We start from the raw sequence: 16,829 nt of genomic DNA, 5'->3' as shown, positions 1-16,829 counted from the left end.
TCTGCTCTCCCACAATATGGCACTGGGAGAGGAGGAAACAGCTTCTACACAGCTGCCTTTCACCAACTTGACAAGCTGCAGGAGCTGCTCCTGATTGGAGGAGAGCAGCGTACTCGGCGTGTGGGTAGCAGAGTTGGGATTGGTGGAAGAGGACTATAAAGGAGGAGAGAGACAACATGCACCAGGAACACATGAGGAACACCCTGTGCAGCCCCCGAGAGAGCCGGCCGGCGGTGTGCCGCTCCCCCGCGGAAGTGGGGAAAGTGGCAGGGGGGAACCGCCCTTCCACGGAGGTGGAAGGGACGGCAGCCAACCCGGGAAGAACCAGCAGCAAACCCGGGGAGGGCTGAGCAGACCAAAGAACAGCGCAGGGTCCTGTGTCGTTCCTCCATGAAGAGGGGGAGCGACACCAGCCCACTATCTGACTCTCTAGTGGAAGTCTTAACATTGGATGAGTGAGAAACCATCACGTAAGGAAGAGCTGAACCCACAGGAAACTCCTGCTCCCCCACTTCAGCCGACCTTGCTGCCACTCAGTGTTTTCCTCCAACTCGTAGGGACCTACGAAAGCTGGTGCCACAGTACTGTCCGCAAATTGCTTGCACATAAGAAGCCTGCTATCAGCTGCATCAGCCTCCTGGTTTTTAGCATCGACATTCTCTGTCTTTCCTTGTTCACCTTAGCTTGCTAAGGCTTCTGAGGAAAAGGCCAAACCCTGTCTGCTCGCAGTTTCTCATTACCTGATTGCAACGTCCTGTGACTCACTGCTGTCAGGAAGACAACACCCGGATTCCTACCTCTCACATCCAAGCTCGACCCCAGGCAGACCCTGGTGTCCCTGTTCCTCCTCCACGCACCAGCGGTCTGCTCCCATCACTCGTGGAGACACCATTTCCTGGGCGTGCGCTGGCCCTTCCAGCCCCGGTCCCGCAGCAGGCTGCTCTCCTGACCGAGACTGCCTTCCACTGTGTGAGAACCCACCAGCCCACGCCCTTTCATGCCAGGACAGGTGAAGCCACCAATGCCCACTGAAACCCGCAATGACTGTTAGCTCGCAGGCCTCCCCTGCCACACTCTCCCCACGGCTCCTACTTTCGCTCCAGCCGTACCCTCCCACTGCTGTTGCTCAGGGTGCCAGGTGAGCTGGACTCTGGTCCTCTCTGCCCACAGACATCCTCAGAGATGCCATTCTTAGAAACATTTCTGGAACAGCACTGTGACTTCCTTCACACACTCATATCCGAGGAATCTTCAAAAACATTATGGAAAGTAGAATACAAGCTAAATTTATTTTGGTGCAAAGGAATGTTGAAATCTATACACAGAGGCAAGAATTCAGCACAGCAGTTAAGACATCACTTGGGATACCTGGATCCAGTATCAGATATCGGAATGCCCAGGTTCAAGTCTCAGCTCTGCTTCCAATCCCAACTTCTTGCTAATATACACGCTGGGAAGCAGCAGGTGATGGCTCAAGTGGTGGGTGCCTGCCACCTACATGGGAGACCCAAATGGAGTTACTGGCTCTGGCTGCAGCCTGGTCCCAGCTGCCGTGAGCACTGGGAGGAGTAAATCAAACAAAGGAAGATACCTTTCTATCTGTTTGACTCTGCTTCTCTCTATTCTCATTCAAATGAAATAAAATACACAAATAATTTTAAAGCAGGAAATCCATGCATAGATTTTCATAATATGCATTTTCCATAAACATTTTTAAGACCCTACACATGTATGAATTTCAAAACTTTTCAGGCCCAGAGTTTTCTCTATTGATTCCATTTCACACAGCGCTTTGAAGCAACCTCACACCTGCCTCTTGTCCTGCTCTGGTGCATCCGGCACTGCCACCGTCCCCGTCCAGCAGTGCTGCCATGTACTCATGTACCTCGCTTTTTGTTTACCCCATTGAATAGAGCAGAAGTTCCACAAGGGTGAGGATTCTCCGGGTGCCCCTGGCAACAGAAATCACTCCGTATTGACGTGTATTGAACTTTTGGACAATAAGACATTGGAAGGGGTTTTCTTAATAACGTCTTGGCTTACAGTATTTGTCCTCTCTACACCAAGTCCAAGCACTGTCTGTACAACAGTAGACTGCTAGAACCGTCTTCAAGGTTGGTTCAAGTCCCTACTCTCCCATGATCGCCTCGACACCTGCTCTCCTTTATGGCCCCTGTGAATGTTGTAGAAAGCACGGCCACACCAACCACTCCACACTTCAGCTAAAGGGACCCTCCTTCATATAAAGCTTAAAAAAGACTCTTGAGAACAGGGGAATGAAGAAAGGATGCTTGGCCACTATTTTCTCAAGCACACTAAAGAAAATAATTATGGCCGGTGCCGCGGCTCACTAGGCTAATCCTCCGCCTTGCGGCGCCGGCACACCAGGTTCTAGTCCCGGTCGGGGCGCCGGATTCTGTCCCGGTTGCCCCTCTTCCAGGCCAGCTCCCTGCTGTGGCCAGGGAGTGCAGTGGAGGATGGCCCAAGTGCTTGGGCCCTGCACCCCATGGGAGACCAGGAAAAGCACCTGGCTCCTGGCTCCTGCCATCGGATCAACGCAGTGCACCGGCCGCAGCGGCCATTGGAGGGTGAACCAACGGCAAAGGAAGACCTTTCTCTCTCTCTGTCTCTCTTACTGTCCACTCTGCCTGTCAAAAAATAAAAAATAAAAAATAAAAAATAAATTAAAAAAAAAGAAAAGAATTACGCAAGCTACTAGAACGGCAGGAATGTGGACGCCTTCTGTAGAGCCCAGGAGCTACACACTAACATGGGAAGTGATGGTAAAGAGGAAGTGCATTTTTCCCACCGTGTCTGCTCCTACTATCAGTCTGCGCCGTGGACTGAAGTGCAGAAGGCAAATGTTTTCTTTGGGAAGGCCTGACCGTGCTTGCCAAGCCCTCCCCAGTGGTTTCCTGAGAGCCCACCTGACACCACACAACAGGTGAGGCCTGCAGATCGAGCCTCTGCCCCCTCCGAGCTCTCTGCAGCGCTCCCCTGCACAGACCTGCTAAGCTCTTTAACGTGCCATGCCCCACATGCTCTCTCTTTTTGAGACTCCAGCTTTTGCCATTTCTTCTGCTAGAGTGCTCGTAACTACGCCTCTGCCTGTTGAAACGTACTCTTTTCTCAATGTGTACGAACAGCAACAATACCAAGAAACAGGTGTACAGTACTTAATACACACCAGGCACTGTTGTGAGCACTGAAGTATGTCTTCATCTATATTGGTATGGTATTCACATGTTTTTAACAAACTGTCATTCTATGCTTCATGTATAAAATAGTATAACAGTATACCTGACATATATATTAATAATATGCATTTTATATTTTATATAGTAAAATAATTTAAAAATATTTATCTGTAATATATAATACATGTAAATGTCATACAGACAAAGGTATTTCAAAAAGTTCTTGGAAAATAGAATTAAAAGATGATTTTTTGGTGCAAAAAATTTTGGAATTCACGCATAGCTTTTTCATAACATACATTTCCCAGGAACTTCTTGAAGACTCCTCATATAGAAAATGAATTTAAAAAATCACAATGACTCCTGTATACGATATTATCTCCATTATTTAAATGAGTAAACTAAGGCATGAGGAGTTAAATGATTTCTCCTGGATGAAACAGAGGGTGAGAGGCACAGCTGAAATTCAAACACCAAATAGCTTGGCTTTAAGTGCCAAGGTGTGAACCACTAATCACACCACTCACTTCAGCAGTGCACCTGCTAGGCGCTCTCTCAACAAAATCTTGCCTAGTTCTGTCCTCCACTGTACCCTGCATCCATCAGTTACCTGTCTCGCTGTGTGGTGATTTGTTTTCACCCCCTATGGATCTTCTATCCCACTGCCCATTCCAACTCCTACCTCACCTCCACCCTACATGAAGATAAGTGAGGAAGAACTCCCTGACCTTCCTGTTCATCGTACAAACACAATGGCTGGCACACTGTAGAGCTTCAGTAAGTGACTGCAAAATGAATGAATGAAATAGCTGTGAAGAGCTCAATGGAAATGTGCACAGTGCGTCTGTTGTCACTGGAGGAAGGACACACTCCTAGCACCATCTGGGCATGCAGGGATGGGAGGGTCACTCCAGTTGCATGGACTGGGGAAGAGCCCCTCAGAGGCAGGCCCTTGGCAGAGTGATTATCGCACAGTACAGGATGTCCCTCACCCTATGTCAGAGTCTCTGCATTCGACGCCAGCTCCATCCTTGATTCCAGATTCCTAATGCACACTCTGGGAGAAAGCAGGTGAAGACTCAAATACTTGGGTCCCTGGTGCCCATGTGGGAGCTCTGGTCTGAGCTCTAGGCTCTTAGCTTTGTCCTGGCCCAGCCTTGGTTCCTGCAGGCATTTGGAGACTGAACCAACAGATGAAGATCTGTCTGTACATATGTCTCTGTCTTCCATCCAAATAAATAAAAACAAGTAAGTTTCTTAGAAGATGTGCTTTGGGTTTAGGTTGTTTTCTAAATAAAGTGTATATTCACTTAATAAATACAAGCTACTTATGAACCCAGTAGTCAGGAATGAACAATGTTTCAGCTTTTCTGACCTATGGGACTCTAGTTTATAGGGGGAAGATGGAAAACTGGATAATGTAAACAATTCATTCCCAATTCATGGGGATTCAAAGGAAGCAGCAGTCACTCAGGATGGTAACCAGAGGCAGTTACAATTAGGAATGGGTAGATTTCTGGGACAAAGATCTGAAAAGTCAATCTAATGATAAATTAACTTCTTAGCCAGCACCTCCCCCGAAATACCAGCCCACCAAGTTTTACATTTCTCACTGCAAATACTAAATTGGTTTCTTAGAGAACTCATTATCCAATAAGCTCTCTCCATAAAATTTTCCTAAGGTTTTTTACTATTGCTAAACAATCAGCATTCCCCTAATGAAGTAAACCTAGAAACAAAAGATAACAATAACCAAGACCTGTGACCACTCACTGCTGTGACCCTAGTTGAGACATATATAAGAAATATACCTCTAGTGAGTCCTAATTTATAGTAATAGACATAATAATAAATGCATGTACTGATAAAAGTAATAGTCAAACCATCCTAGGCTCTAGCCCCTGCCGCCATTGCTGGAAGCCAGGTGGCCACACGGCCCAACTACAGGTGTCAGCTCCACCCCCATCCTAATGGGATTGGATTCCCTGCCCACCACCCCCCACTCCCGGGGAAAGTTTTAAAAGGACCTGTTCCTGAACACGTGGCTGTCTTTCTCTTTGTCTCCTGATCTCTCCCTCTCTCTGTCTCTGTCTCTGTCTCTTGATCTCTCTGGATCTCTCTCTTACACTCTCCTTCTCCCTCTTTTTCCTTCTTTGTCCCTCCCCTCCAGTCTGTTGGGTTTCCCCCAATAAACACTTTCCCTTAAAAAAAAAAAAAAAAGTAATAGTCAATATAGGTTACAGTCAAATAGCATGCAATTTTGGAATAGTTTGTATTTTTCAACATCTTTCTTTTAAGTTTTTCTCCTCCCTCTTCTCTCTCTCTTTCTCTATCTCTCTCTATCTCTGCCATTCTTTTCAGATTTTGCCCTCCCAAACGTTTCAACTAGACCTGTCAATGAAGTCCAAAGCCAGTGCTTAATCTCAAGGCAACCATTTGAAGCAACAAGAAATGAGTGCCTCAGTACTATTTAGTGTAACACCTCTAACAAATTTAGACAGCAAAGCAAAATAAAAGATTATTGTGACAAGGAGAAACTGGAATAATAAAAATTTATCTTTAAAAAATAAAACATTATAACTTTCCAAGTTTTAAATCAAACTAGAATACATTTTACCCTGAAATAAATTTTAAAGACAATTCTTCTATTACTTACTTGGTTGAAAATGAAAGGAACCTCTTTCTTCTCTCCCACTTTCATAGAAGATACAGGAAACGTTGCTGTCCCTAGAGTTTCATCCATGACATAATTGGCATCCATCAATGTGATCTATGAAGTAAAGGAACACAAGTAGGCAATTTCCCAAGGATCTTTATCTCTATCACATTTATAAAATAAAAATTCTCAAATGTGGTTAATAATCAGTTGAGTCCCCAGTATTTAACAAATGACAATACTTCTATCCCTTCCTACAGAACACTCTATTTGCTATAAAAATCATAATTTTTTCTTATATTACCCTGATTGGTCAATTTAATTATCATGTTTTCAGAAATGAAATCTTACCTTCTCTCTGTTTTGGAATATAAGAAAAAAAATTAACACAGAAAATCAATACAACTACTTTGGGAAAAATCTATTTGAATTTAATTTAAAGGAAGTTAAAAGTAATTCTGGGGGCCAGTGTTGTGGCATAGCGGGTAAAGTTGCCATCTGAGATGCCGGCTTCTCATATGGGTGCTGGTTCATGTCCCAGCTGCTCCAGCTCCAATCCAGCTCCCTGTTAATGCACCTGGGAAAGCAGTGGAGAATAGCCCAAGTGCTTGGGCCACTGCACCTCTGTGGGAGACCCGGAAAAAGCTCCTGGCTTCAGCCTGGCCCAGCCCTGGCTGCTGGGGCCATCTGGGGAGTGAACCAGTGGATGGAGGATCTTTCTGTCTCTCCCTCTGTCTCTGGAACTCTTTCAAATAAATAAATAAACATTTTTTTTTTTTAACAAACACACAAAAGTAATTCTGTTCTGCCATCTAAGATGTTTTCTCCGAAGCACAAAGGAAGGACACTCATGTCCCCAGCCCCACATCACCGCTGCATTCCCCTGGACGCTCCCACGGCTTGACGTGCACGGTCTAGGAGCTGGTCTACCAGGTGGCCCAGCTGCTCTCCAGATGAGTGTGCCCGGGGGAAGGAAGGCAGTGAGGGAGCAAAGCCAAGCACCTCTCATCGTGAGTGATGACCATCGAGCAGCCCCCACATGATCCGCTTACCTCCAAAACATTTTCCTGGTTAGGATCCAAAATGAACTCAAAGGCCTCATTCCACACAGGGTTTATGTCATTATTGAAGTGCCTTGTTCTCTTCCTGCTGTCGGGGGTTGTAGCGATGAAAAGCTCCACATAAGGATCCGGGGTGTCAACTGCAGGCGGGAAGCACAAAGAGCAGGAGTGTGGCCCACGCCAGCGGATCTGCAGCGAGCGCACCAAAACAGCTGAGACGAGAACACCGTCGGCTGCACACACTTACACATGCTCCTGCCCTTCAAACACTCCTGTGAGGGGAGACCGCTGCTCGACTGATCTATTAGGATTCTCTCCACCCTCTGCAGTCAGCATCTTGGTCCAGCTTCCACAAGATAAGCATGATCTCACCCATCATCTACAGTATGACCTTCACCCCAAGGTCATGATGTCTACTACATCAGACACATCACCCTGGTTACTGTTTACCAAGCAAAACAACCAACGTCATTGTAAGAGGAATGCTGTTTGCTGTTATGAAGTTCATTTGTATAACTGTACTGGTTGTATACTGAGCAACTCTAAGGCATCCATGCTGATAGTCAGTATGTATTGATTATGACCATATTCATTCAGATGACTACCTTTTCTGTATTACATAATGGCCCCCTTGAGTCAGTGTGTCCACTGAAATACAAAGAAACAATTGCAAGCGCCAACATTGTGGCACAGCAGATTAAGCAGCCCCTGTGATGCCAGAACCCCATGTTGGAGTTCTGGCTGGAGTTCTAGCTGCTCCACGTAACCAGTCCAGCTCCCTGCTACTTCGCCTGGGAAGGCATCAGGAGATGGCCCAAGTTGGGCCTCTGCCACCCTTGTGGGAGACCTGGATGTCCCAGACCTGGCCGCTGTAGCCATCTGAAGAGTGAACCAGCACATGGAAGATTCTCCTTCTGTCACTCTGCCTTTCAAATAAATGAATCTCTTTAAAAAAAGAAACAACCACAAATAAAAGAAATATTTAAATTTCTTCTGTGTGTATATACATATACATATATATGGGTATATATATACTAACACAGTACAAATATTATTATATATATGACCAACACAGTATAAATATTATTATATATATGAACAACACAGTATAAATATTGATCACTCTGTCCGCAGTGATTCCACTGAATCTTGTAGCATCTCAGAGCATCGCACATGCTGCATTTCTGGATGAAATTATACATCTATCTGTTTTTTTCCTACATACTATAAACAAATTAAGGGCAAGGATCTCATCTACTCATCTTTAACTCTTCTGAGCCTAGCAACACAAAGCAAATATGCACTTTACAATGTCTTTCTCCTGTGGCTATTGTAATCTTTTAAATATTTATTATTTGAAAGGTAGAGAGACAGACACACAGAGAGAGAAGAGAAAGAGAGAGAGAGAGAGATCTTACATCCATGGTTCTCTCCCCAAATGCCCGCCAATAGTCAAGGCTGGGCCAGGCTAAAGCTAGGAGCTCAGAACTCAATCTATGTCTTGTTTTTAAAGATTTATTTATTTATTTGAAAGTCAGAGTTACACAGAAAGAGAAGGAGAGGCAGAGAGACAGAAAGAGCAAGAGAGAGGTCTTCCATTTGCTGGTTCACTCCCCAGTTGGCAGCAATGGCCAGAGCTGCGCTGATCTGAAGCCAGGAGCCAGGAGAATCTTCTGGGTATCCCACGTGGGACTCCAGCCCAGATGATCTGATATGGGACGTGGGTGTCCCAAGCAGCATCCTGATCACCATGCCAAACATCCACCCCAGGCCATTATAACTAATAACCACAGAAACCAATAACTAAGTGATGAGCAGAAGCACCTTACATCCACTAGTCTCATTTAAATCTCACAACATTGCTGTAAGGTAACAGGACCTTAGAGATTGCAGTGTTGAGGTAACAGGACCTTAGACACGTTAGGTAACCTGCCCAACATCACGCATCTAAAATGTATCAGAGCAAGATCTTGAACCGGGATCATTTGACTGTAACCATCATCCTCTTAGTGGCCTCGTGCTCCTGTCATCGGATGAGATCATAAGGAATGGATTGCTATTGAAAAAGAGAAGACGGACTTGAGGAGAAAGAGAAGAGACAGCATGAAAGAACATAAGCATGGCCGGTGCTGCGGCTCAATAGGCTAATCCTCCGCCTTGCGGCGCCAGCACACCGGGTTCTAGTCCCGGTCGGGGCGCCAGATTCTGTCCCGGTTGCCTTTCTGCCAGGCCAGCTCTCTGCTATGGCCAGGGAGTGCAGTGGAGGATGGCCCAAGTGCTTGGGCCCTGCACCCACATGGGAGACCAGTAGAAGCACCTGGCTCCTGCCTTTGGATCGGTGTGGTGCGCCAGCCGCGGCGGCCATTGGAGGGTGAACCAATGGCAAAGGAAGACCTTTCTCTCTGTCTCTCTCTCTCACTGTCCACTCTGCCTGTCCAAAAAAAAAAAAAAAAACATGAGCAAGTGAGGGTGTGGGGAGAGGAAAAAAGAGAGAGAGAGAGAGAGAGAGAGGAAGGTGGAGGTCCACATAAAGCAATGCAAAAAGTTGGAAACAAAAATAACCATTTCTACGCTATCGATTGATTTTCATAGAAAACTACATGCCCTGTCCTTCAACAATCGTGTGGTCATCAAACAATATGACCGACATCCTTCATTTAATTTCTAAGCACTGCTTATAGTTCTGTTACAGGGTCATGAGGCTCACCTTTTTAATTTTGCCTTTTTCTTTCAAGTGGGAAAGTGTACAAGGGAGACATCAACACCTGGGAACATCTTCTGTTTGATTTTCCAGCTTGCAGCACAAGCATCATTGACCCTGGCAGTAGCTCTCTGCACATGCCTGGGCCTCTAATGGGAACACAGACACCTGCTCCTCAGGCCCCGGGGGCCATAACAGAACTACAGTGGGATTAGGAACCTGCACTGCTGAACAAATAGTCCAGCCCAGGTTGCTGGGGGTCACCTTCTGGTCATGCTTTTGATGTCCTGCCCCAGAGATGAGAAAGAGGCAGATGCTGCCCTTATCAACTCCACACAGGCCCAGGAAAGACAAAGACTGCATGGGAAGCATGGCAAGGGGACATGGACCCAACAAGGAAAGGTCACGCCACGAGGTGACTCCAGCACAGCACAACCAGGGGGCCCTGGCTGAACCATGCTTCTGCCATCTCTCCAGTGCTCAGGACTGCAAGCCAGAAACAGACAGACAGGTTTAGCAGAGCAGGTGGCAGACCACCATACAGAAATGTGTGATGTTAACGAGATCATTCAATGGACCCTTCAGATGAAGTGACAAGCAACACAGCCCTTCTCCACCCTATTGCACCATTTCCCTTTCATAGGAATACGGTTCTTTTCTATCCGTTTCCCAGGAATACTAGAAAAAGCAAAGCCAAGTAAAAGCCAATCTGAAATGAAAAGTGTGTGGGAAGGGGAGGCACGCAAATGGTAAACACCATTCGCTCACTCAACAAATATGTGAGTGCCCACCACATGGCAGGAAGTGCCTGTCAAAAGTCAGTGTGGCTTTGATAGCAAGCCAAGCCCCAAACGGCAGATTCAAATTATGGAAGTGAGTCAGATGCTAATACCTAATTTTAGAGGCAAGGTAAACTAGAGACAAACAGGTACACTAGGCCAGTGACTAGTAACTCAGTCACCCAAACGATTACACACAAATTAGGTCAAATCATCAGTGGGAAAACGGGCTTTTGAAATTATATCTTCATCTGAATCTTAAGAGGAAGCAGAGGACTCCTTGGACCAAACAAGGAAAAGAAAGCAGAAAGTGGAGTTCCTTGGAAGGAACCTGATAGGAAAGAGTAGGTAGCCGTGGCATGACTCCATCAGGCAGAGAGCAGGCTGCCCAGCCCGTTTGGATCCTGAACAGCTCATGTGTTTCAACACACTACAACTCAGACAAAGCGATAAAGGAAAGCACCATGGAAACAAGATGCACGCACCATTTTCTATGTCAAAACATCAACAGAAGCCAGTTTAGAAGTGTCACTTCCAATTCTTAGTATTTATTTTTCCTTTAAAATATAAAATCAATGTTGGAAACGGTTGGTCTAGAGTGCCCATTGTTCTAGTTTCTCCTCTTGCTGCTTGAGCCAGAGACTTCAAAGCTAAGATGTCAAAGGGTGATGGACATGGGAAACCACTGGCAGCTGCAGACTTCGATATAGCAAGTGCATCAATGCTAATCTTGGGGAGCAAGAAACATCTGTTGCAGCGGCAGAAGCTACAGGATGAAGAGCAGTTTAAAGGAACAGCAGATTACCATGGGCACCCTCTCAGCTCACTGTCTTTCTATAACCTACCACCGTCTTGGCCTGGTAGCAGAGTGGGAAGCTGCACAAGGGTTTTTGACAGCAAAATGGCTCAGTGCTTTAGACAGGTTCCTAGAAATGCACTAAGAAAGAAAAAGTCAAATGTAAGATTTTTTTCCCTCCTGTATATTTATTCCCTGGCTTTGTGAATTAATGGCTATCAGGCAATTAAGTGTTGAGTCACCAAATCAGCCTCACCTTGTTCGTTTCCAGCCAAACAGGTGGGGAAGCAAAATTGTAATGAGTGGGCAGAAACTCTCTTACATCTCACCCTTTAATCTAAATCTCGGCAAACAAAAATGCTGGGGGTGTGGGATACAAATCTTTTGTGTTCCCATAAAGATGACATGAAGCTACATGTGCCAAAAATAGCTTCAGGATTCTGTGGATGTAAAATGCACACTCAAACATCATGGTTTAAGGAGTGACTGCCTGAAGTAACAACAGATCCCTCTGTCACTTCAGCTTTGCCCAAGTTATTACGTGATTTGTGATGGAAACTGATGGCAACGTCTAAATCCCTAGTTCTGTCTTTAAAAAAGTGTACTGATTTATTTGAAAGGCAGAGTGACAGAGAGAGAAGGAGGGACAAAGAGATCTTCCATCCCCTGGTTCACTCCTGAAATGGCTGCAATGGCCAAGACTGGGCCAGGCCAAAGCCAGGAGCCTGGAGCTCCATCTGGGTCTCCCACGTGGGTGGCAGGAGCCCTAGCACTTGGGCCATCTTCCTCTGCTTTCCCAGGTTCATTAGCAGGGAGTTGGATGGGCAGCAGAGCAGCCAGCGCTGGAACCAGTGTTCATTTGTGATACCTTTGTTGCAGAAGGTTGCTTAACTCTCTGGACCACAATGCCAGCCCCTAAAACTCCAATTCTATGTTAAATATTTCTTTTGCTTTCTCATTTCCACTTCACTAAATAGCAATTTCAACCCTTTGCCTAAAATAAAGGTGATCAGTAATCTATTTTGATTTTTATGATAAACAGCAAAAGAATTTTCCCTCCAAGCACGAATCTAAATAGCTATGATCCAATGATGGGGAACTCCAAACAGGGTTTCTCAAAATGTAATTCACTCAATTACCTTCAGAAATCCAGGGTGCTCATTAAATACAAACCCCTTGCATCTTCAGATTCTTAGTCCTGTGCTTGGAAAGCTGTATTTTTAACAACCTGGCCACAATGACATTGTCCACACAATTTAACACAAGCTTGAATTAGGCATTCAGCTTAGTGGTTAAAAGGCTCACATTCCACATCAAAGTGTTTGGGTTCAGTTCCTGGCTCTAGCTCCTGGCGCGAGAGTCCCAGCAACGCAGACCCTGGGAGGCGGCACTGAGGGCTCAAGATGGGTTCCTGCCTCCCACACTGGAGACTGGGATTGTGCTCCCGGCTCTTGAGTTGGCCCCAGTCTGGCCTCAGGTCTCACAGGCATGGGGAGTAAGCCAGAGGATGGGAGCTCGCTTGCTCACTCGACCAGTCTGCTTCTCCAGTAAATATTAAAAAAAAAAAAAAAAAAAAAAAAAAAAAAAGATGGGCTTGGGGAATAATATTTGATTGAATTAAAAGACACTAGTATAAGAACACTCACAAAAAAAAAAGTTGAAGAATTTTGGCACTGAGAAGGCAACAAGCTCACGGGCCTGCCATCAAGAAGTTGTTCTTCCCACAGACTAAATTAATCACAATCCAGTCACTCACTTCTGTTTCTCCCCAGCCAGTATATACATTTCCAAGTGGTCACATGGAAACAAATCCAGGATAAAGCAGATGTGGAGGTGTTTGCCGGCAACGGACTGACACTCAAGCATTATGCTTTAATTATCACCAAAGGAGAATTGCCACCGTAAGACCGAAAATTAAATAATAATTTGTCAAAAGAGATGCCTCGACACGCCATCCTCAGATGTGGTCACTCCTTGGAAGCACTATGATTTGGGGACCACGGTCATTAAACCTGCAGCACTCCTGGCACTCCTCAGGGCAGCCGCTCTTTAACCACATGAGCTGGCTGAGTTGCTGTCACAAACTAGGAAAGGGATGACGAGTCCCGCCTACTTTGCATGAGTTTCAGCAGCAGTTCAGTTCTTTTTCAACATGGCATTTTTAAGGCTAAGGTACAGAGGCAAAAGAGCAGGCAGGCTGTGTCCACAGAGCTTGCTGACCGCCAGAGGCACAGAAAACAGGACCAGGATGTCGGCGGCCACTCCCTCCTCCCTGTGTGACAGGGATCCATACCCTCTCTTTTATCACCAATAAATCGCTTCACCTGCTTTTTATCTTAATATATATAAAATCAGTAACACAGTCTGCACTTTACTAGGTCAAGCTTCTTTTCCTCACTGTTAAGTTTGGAAGAATCATCCCTATTTTTATGTGCAGAATAATCTGTTCATTGCTACTGATGTATAACATGCATGATAGGAGTACCACACAAATTATTTATCCATCCCAGAGTTAATAAAAAGGTAGATTGTTCCCAATTTAGACTACTGAGAAAGGCACTGCTATGGGCACTTTTATACATATCTTTTTGCGTGCATAAACATTTCTATTATGGAATTCTTAAAAATTACATTAGTTGGACATGGAATTATTATATAACATTATATAACATTCAAATGTTAGTAGTTATCATGTAGCGATTGTTCCCAATATTGATTAGTTTACTCTTATGAATTTAAACATCAGAAGAATTAATGCACAATTCCACCAGGTATGTTGACTCCACCACCTAGTGTGCATTTAATTCACATGTTTTTGACAACTGTGTAAGATTGAGTACTTCTTCATGTGTGTGTTGGCCCATTGGATATTCTCTTGGGTGAAGGCCAAGCTCTCGTTGGTTTTTTTTTTTTTTTTTTTTTTTGACAGGCAGAGTGGACAGTGAGAGAGAGAGACAGAGAGAAAGGTCTTCCTTTGCCGTTGGTTCACCCTCCAATGGCCGCCGCGGCCGGCGCGCTGCGGCCGGCGCACGGCGCTGATCCAATGGCAGGAGCCAGGAGCCAGGTGCTTTTCCTGGTCTCCCATGGGGTGCAGGGCCCAAGCACCTGGGCCATCCTCCACTGTACTCCCTGGCCACAGCAGAGGGCTGGCCTGGAAGAGGGGCAACCGGGACAGAATCCGGCGCCCCGACCGGGACTAGAACCCGGTGTGCCGGCGCCGCTAGGCGGAGGATTAGCCTAGTGAGCCGCGGCGCCGGCCTCTCGTTGGTTTTTTAAATACTGATTTATAGTGTCCTTTATATATTCAGGATATCAGTTCTTTGACAGAAATAAGTATGCTGGAAATAGATTTTTCTCAATCTGGGGTTTACCTCTTCACTACAATGGTGTATCTCTTAAGAAAAAGCGAGGTCTGGGGCCAGCGCTGTGGCGTACCAGGTAAAACTGCCACCTGTAGTGCCAGCATCTCATATGGGCACCGGTTTGAATCCTGGTTGCTCCACTTCCAATCCTCTCTCTCTCTGCTATGGCCTGGGAAAGCAGTAGAAGATGGTGCAAGTGCTTGGGCCCCTGCACCTCATGAGAGACTGAGAAGAAGCTCCTGGCTCCCGGCTTCAGATCAGCCAGCTCTGTCTGTTGCGATCATCTGGGGAGTGAACCAGTGGATGAAGATCTCTCTCCCTCTCTGCTTCTGCATCTCTGTAACTCTTTCAAATAAATAAATAAATTTTAAAAAGAAAGAAAGGAAGGAAGAAAGGGATGGAGGGAGGGAGGGAGAAGTGAGGTCTAAAGCAGTCCAATATAGCCATGTGTTTCCTGATGAATTGTTTTTTGTCTTTTGTTTAAGAAAGCTTTAATTACTGCACTGTCATAAAATACTCCCTCATTGATTTACTCAGAAATTTTATTTGCATATGTTTTTACCTTAAGACTAAAATCCGAGTAGAATTAATTTCTGTATATGATATAATGGGGATTAAGTTTCACTATCTAGAATCGATAGGTCCAGCATCATTTACTGGGAATACTGCCTTTAATACCTATGCTGAAATACAAACTTTGCATTGATCAGTGGTTATACAGATGCAAGTCTGCTTCTGCACTAGTCTGTTCATTTGAGCTTGTACCAACACCACACCAAAGCCCTCTAATTTTGCCCATCAACAGTAGACTGGATAAAGAAATTATGGGACATGTACTCTATAGAATACTATACAGCAGTCAAAAACAATGAAATCCGGTCATTTGCAACAACAGGGAGGAATCTGGAAAACATCACGCTGAGTGAAATGAGCCAGTCCCAGAGGGACAAATATCATATGTTCTCCCTGGTTGGTGACAACTAACCAAGCACCAAAAAGGAAACTTGTTGAAGTGAAAGGGACACTATGAGAAATAGTGACTTGATCAGCCCTTGTCCTGACTGTTGATGTACAATTTAATTCTTTATCCCTTTTAGTATTTTTTTGTTCTAGTTAATACTATCGATTGAACTCTTTAATTAACACACATTTATTCTTAGGTGTTGAAACTTAACTGAAAAGTGATCCCTGTTAAACATAAGAGTGGGAATAAGAGAGGGAGGAGATGTACAGTTTGGGACATGCTCAATTGGACTTGCCCCAAACGGTAGAGTTAGAAACGTGCCAGGGGATTCCAATACAATCCCATCAAGGTGGCATATACCAATGCCATCTCACTAGTCCTGGTGATCAACTTCAGTTCACAATTGATCATAATGATAGCATTAAGAGTCAAAGGGATCACACAAACAAGACTGGTGTCTGCTAATACTAACTGAGAGAATAAAAAAGAGAGAACTGATCCAACATGGGAAGCAGGATACACAGCAGACTCATAGAATGGCAGATGTCCTAAACAGCACTCGCCTCAGCATCGGCCCTTAAGGCATTCGGATATGGCTGAAGAACCCATGAGAGTATTTTAGGCATGGAAAGCCAAGACACTCATAATTTTTCAACTTCTTGATTATCATTTCATCAAAGGTAATACCTATTATCTTATGCTCATCTGTCCTGTTAAGAAATCTTCTCTCAGACTTGTGTTTTTTTCAAATGTCTTTTTTTTTTTTTTTGACAGGCAGAGTGGACAGTGAGAGAGAGACAGAGAGAAAGGTCTTCCTTTGCTGTTGGTTCACACCCCCCATGGCCACTGCGGCTGTTGCACAGTGCTGATCCAGAGCCAGGAGCCAGGTGCTTCCTCTTGGTCTCCCATGTGGGTGCAGAGCCCAAGCACTTGGGCCATCCTCCACTGCACTCCCTGGCCACAGCAGAGAGCTGGCCTGGAAGAGGAGCAACCGGGACAGAATCCGGTGCCCCAACTGGGACTAGAACCTGGTGTGCCAGTGCCACAGGCGGAGGATTAGCCTATTGAGCCATGGCGCCGGCCTCAAATGTGTCTTTTAAGATCTTTGCTTTTCCAGGGCTGCTGCCATCCCATAGCAGCTAATGCTGCCATCGAGATGCTGGCATCCCATATCGGCACTGGGCCATGTCCTGGCTCTCCAGTACATCCAATACATACAATCCAGCTCCCTGGTAAAGTGCATGGGAAAGCAGCAGAAGATGGTCCATGTACTTGGGCCCCTGCACCCATGTGGGAGACATAGAAGAAGCTCC

At 45.4% G+C, this 16,829-nt stretch overlaps 1 protein-coding gene across 1 annotated transcript in view; it reads right to left on the bottom strand.

The window, feature by feature from the left end:
* PLA2G4A (phospholipase A2 group IVA) overlaps window positions 1-16,829 on the bottom strand; it is a gene marked incomplete in the record, with an annotated part of 115,264 nt that overhangs the window by 60,729 nt on the left and 37,706 nt on the right. Inside the window, 5 exon segments of the mRNA NM_001082072.1 lie at window positions 2,612-2,619; window positions 2,622-2,625; window positions 5,817-5,851; window positions 5,853-5,967; window positions 6,906-7,054. Of these exon segments, the coding sequence (NP_001075541.1) occupies window positions 2,612-2,619; window positions 2,622-2,625; window positions 5,817-5,851; window positions 5,853-5,967; window positions 6,906-7,054 (311 nt within the window).

This window comes from Oryctolagus cuniculus, chromosome 13 (assembly GCF_964237555.1).
Source record: "Oryctolagus cuniculus chromosome 13, mOryCun1.1, whole genome shotgun sequence".
In the NCBI taxonomy this organism is placed as follows: Eukaryota; Metazoa; Chordata; class Mammalia; order Lagomorpha; family Leporidae; genus Oryctolagus; species Oryctolagus cuniculus.
Note: the sequence above shows the minus strand (reverse complement) of the source record. Positions and strands in the feature narration are given on the sequence as shown.